Genomic DNA, 2,164 nt, shown 5'->3' on the forward strand with positions numbered 1-2,164 from the left:
ACACACACACACACACACACACGCACACACACACACACACACACACACACACACACACACACGCACGCACACACGCACAAACAAACCACAGATTACCGGTTTCTCTAACGGAATTTGGTTCGCAAACAAAATCGTCCAGGAGATTGAGCCTGAGGCTCAGAGGACGCGCGTGGGAGGAGGGGGAGAGGGCGGGGCCGCGCGCGGACAGGTGCTTAAATACGGGACAGGTGAGAGTGGAGGTACAGCTGCGGTCCGTACACATTCTCACCTGAGCAGACCCGAACAGGTAAGAATCCTCTTCACCTTCACCACAGGGAATAAGGAGTCAGTTGAGAGTGAGTCAGTGTGAGGGAGAAGAAGCTGTTTAAAAAAGGAAAGAAATGATCTTTAAAAAGACAGTTAAAGTTGTTTTTAAAGGTGAGTCAGTCCTGCAGGTGTCTGCTCTGCTTCAGATTTGAAATGTTTTGTTACTTCCATGATTTGTGTTTCCTGGTCGCTGCTGTGGTTCTGTAGCTTGTTGCTCAGGTGTAACTGCAGGTGCCGCCTCTCTCTCCTCTCTGTCTGTGGAGAGACTTTCCACCAAACAACCACATCAGTTTCCTCCAGGCAGAAACTACGGAGGAGGATTAGAGCCACATGTTTGTTTCTGTGAATTCTGACTTTAATCTCAGAATTCACACGTGGCAGAAACTTTTTTACTTTTTTTTTTTAAAGTCAGAAATCTGAAAAAGCAAAAACAAATTTTGATTCCCAGGTGACCCTAACCCTCGTCCATAGAACAGGAGGACGCAGGTGTGCACGTTTCCTGAGTTCACGTTCCTTCAGTTCAGGGTGAAACAGTCGGAGCGTTCAGCGTTAGTGATTTGTGTCTCTGCCTTTGTCGCCTCCTCGTCTCCCAGGAAACCTCTGAAGATGATCAAAGCCGCGGTGTCCGTGCTCCTGGTCCTGGCGGCCCTGTCCTCCGCCTTTGGGAAATACATGCCAAAGACTGGCAAGAGGATCCCTCAGACTCTGTCTCGAGGTCTGTGAGAATCGCCTGAAGCAGTTTATTGAGCACTGAGATAAAGAGAGTCTGTCACTGAGCTTTACGTGTCCATGTCTGTCCAGGTTGGGGTGATCAGCTGGTCTGGGCTCAGACCTACGAGGAGGGTCTCTACTGGTCCAGGTCAAGGTAGGAAACTGTTCGAACTCTGACTCTGACCTTCATTGAAGCTGATGACTGGATGTAAGTGAAGCCGATTTGTATTTCAGGAACAAGCCTCTGCTGGTCATCTTCCACCTGGAGGACTGCCCCCACAGTCAGGGTGAGTCCCACTCCCAGCTGCTATTATCACACTTACTGAGTTACTCATGCAGAGAACCAAGAACCAAACCTGTTTGAGGAGGAAGCGGCGGTGTGTTTGCTCAGGTGTGACGACACCTCACATCCTGGTGCAGTCCTGTAGAACTAAAAACCTGTTTCTCCTGCAGCACTCAAGAAGGTTTTCTCTGAAGACAACCAGATCCAGAAAACTCTTGATGATGACTTCATCGTCCTCAATCTGGTGGTAAGTTACAGACGCCTCACAGCTCCTGCAAACCTGTTATTATCTATTCAAGAGTAAAATTACAAGTTTTATAAAAAAGCGTTGTTGGTTTTATTTACCAAGAGTTTCTCACTCTGTTGTTTTTGGAGGACCAGGGACGTCACAGGAGAAATGATAAAGCATTTCCTTCATTTTTCATATTTTAAAAGGCATTAAAAATATGAACTGTGAAAATAATTTGTAAATGTACTGTTAATCCATCAATAAACATTCAGCATTTAAAAATGGCTTTACAAAAACAGCATAAAACTCTCATTAAATGAACCATTAGAAACACATTTATTAATTCATGAATAAATATTTGAAAATGCATTTTTAAAAAATGGGAATAAATAACTGGATTCTCTTTTCAAGAATTTATAAATGAATGATTAATCCATCAATAAAGGCTTCAGATTTAAAAATACATTTACAAAAACCTGACTGGTTAGCTCTCCAACCAATCAGAGAGCTTGTTCCATCCTGTGGCCAATAGGGATTGTTTAGTCTGGTTTTAAACTGGAGGCCCAGAGTGTCACAGAGAGGCTAACAGGAGAAGCTAATGGCTAAGCTAACTGATTAGCTAATAGGAAAAGCAG

At 44.4% G+C, this 2,164-nt stretch overlaps 1 protein-coding gene across 1 annotated transcript; it reads left to right on the forward strand.

Annotated features, from left to right (window-relative positions):
- Positions 1-195: 195 nt before the first annotated feature.
- On the forward strand, positions 196-1,619 carry LOC111661915 (anterior gradient protein 2 homolog). Its single transcript, XM_023415654.2, has 5 exons — positions 196-286; positions 900-1,021; positions 1,108-1,171; positions 1,252-1,304; positions 1,471-1,619. Exons 2-5 carry the CDS (start codon positions 913-915, stop codon positions 1,602-1,604), a joined length of 360 nt encoding a protein of 119 aa, XP_023271422.1. The 5' UTR covers positions 196-286; positions 900-912; the 3' UTR covers positions 1,605-1,619.
- The last annotated feature ends 545 nt before the right edge of the window (positions 1,620-2,164 follow it).

The sequence above is a fragment of the Seriola lalandi genome, unplaced genomic scaffold (assembly GCF_002814215.2).
Source record: "Seriola lalandi dorsalis isolate HSWRI2012SDOR001 ecotype SW California unplaced genomic scaffold, Sedor1 jcf7180001959659, whole genome shotgun sequence".
Classification (NCBI taxonomy): domain Eukaryota; kingdom Metazoa; phylum Chordata; class Actinopteri; order Carangiformes; family Carangidae; genus Seriola; species Seriola lalandi.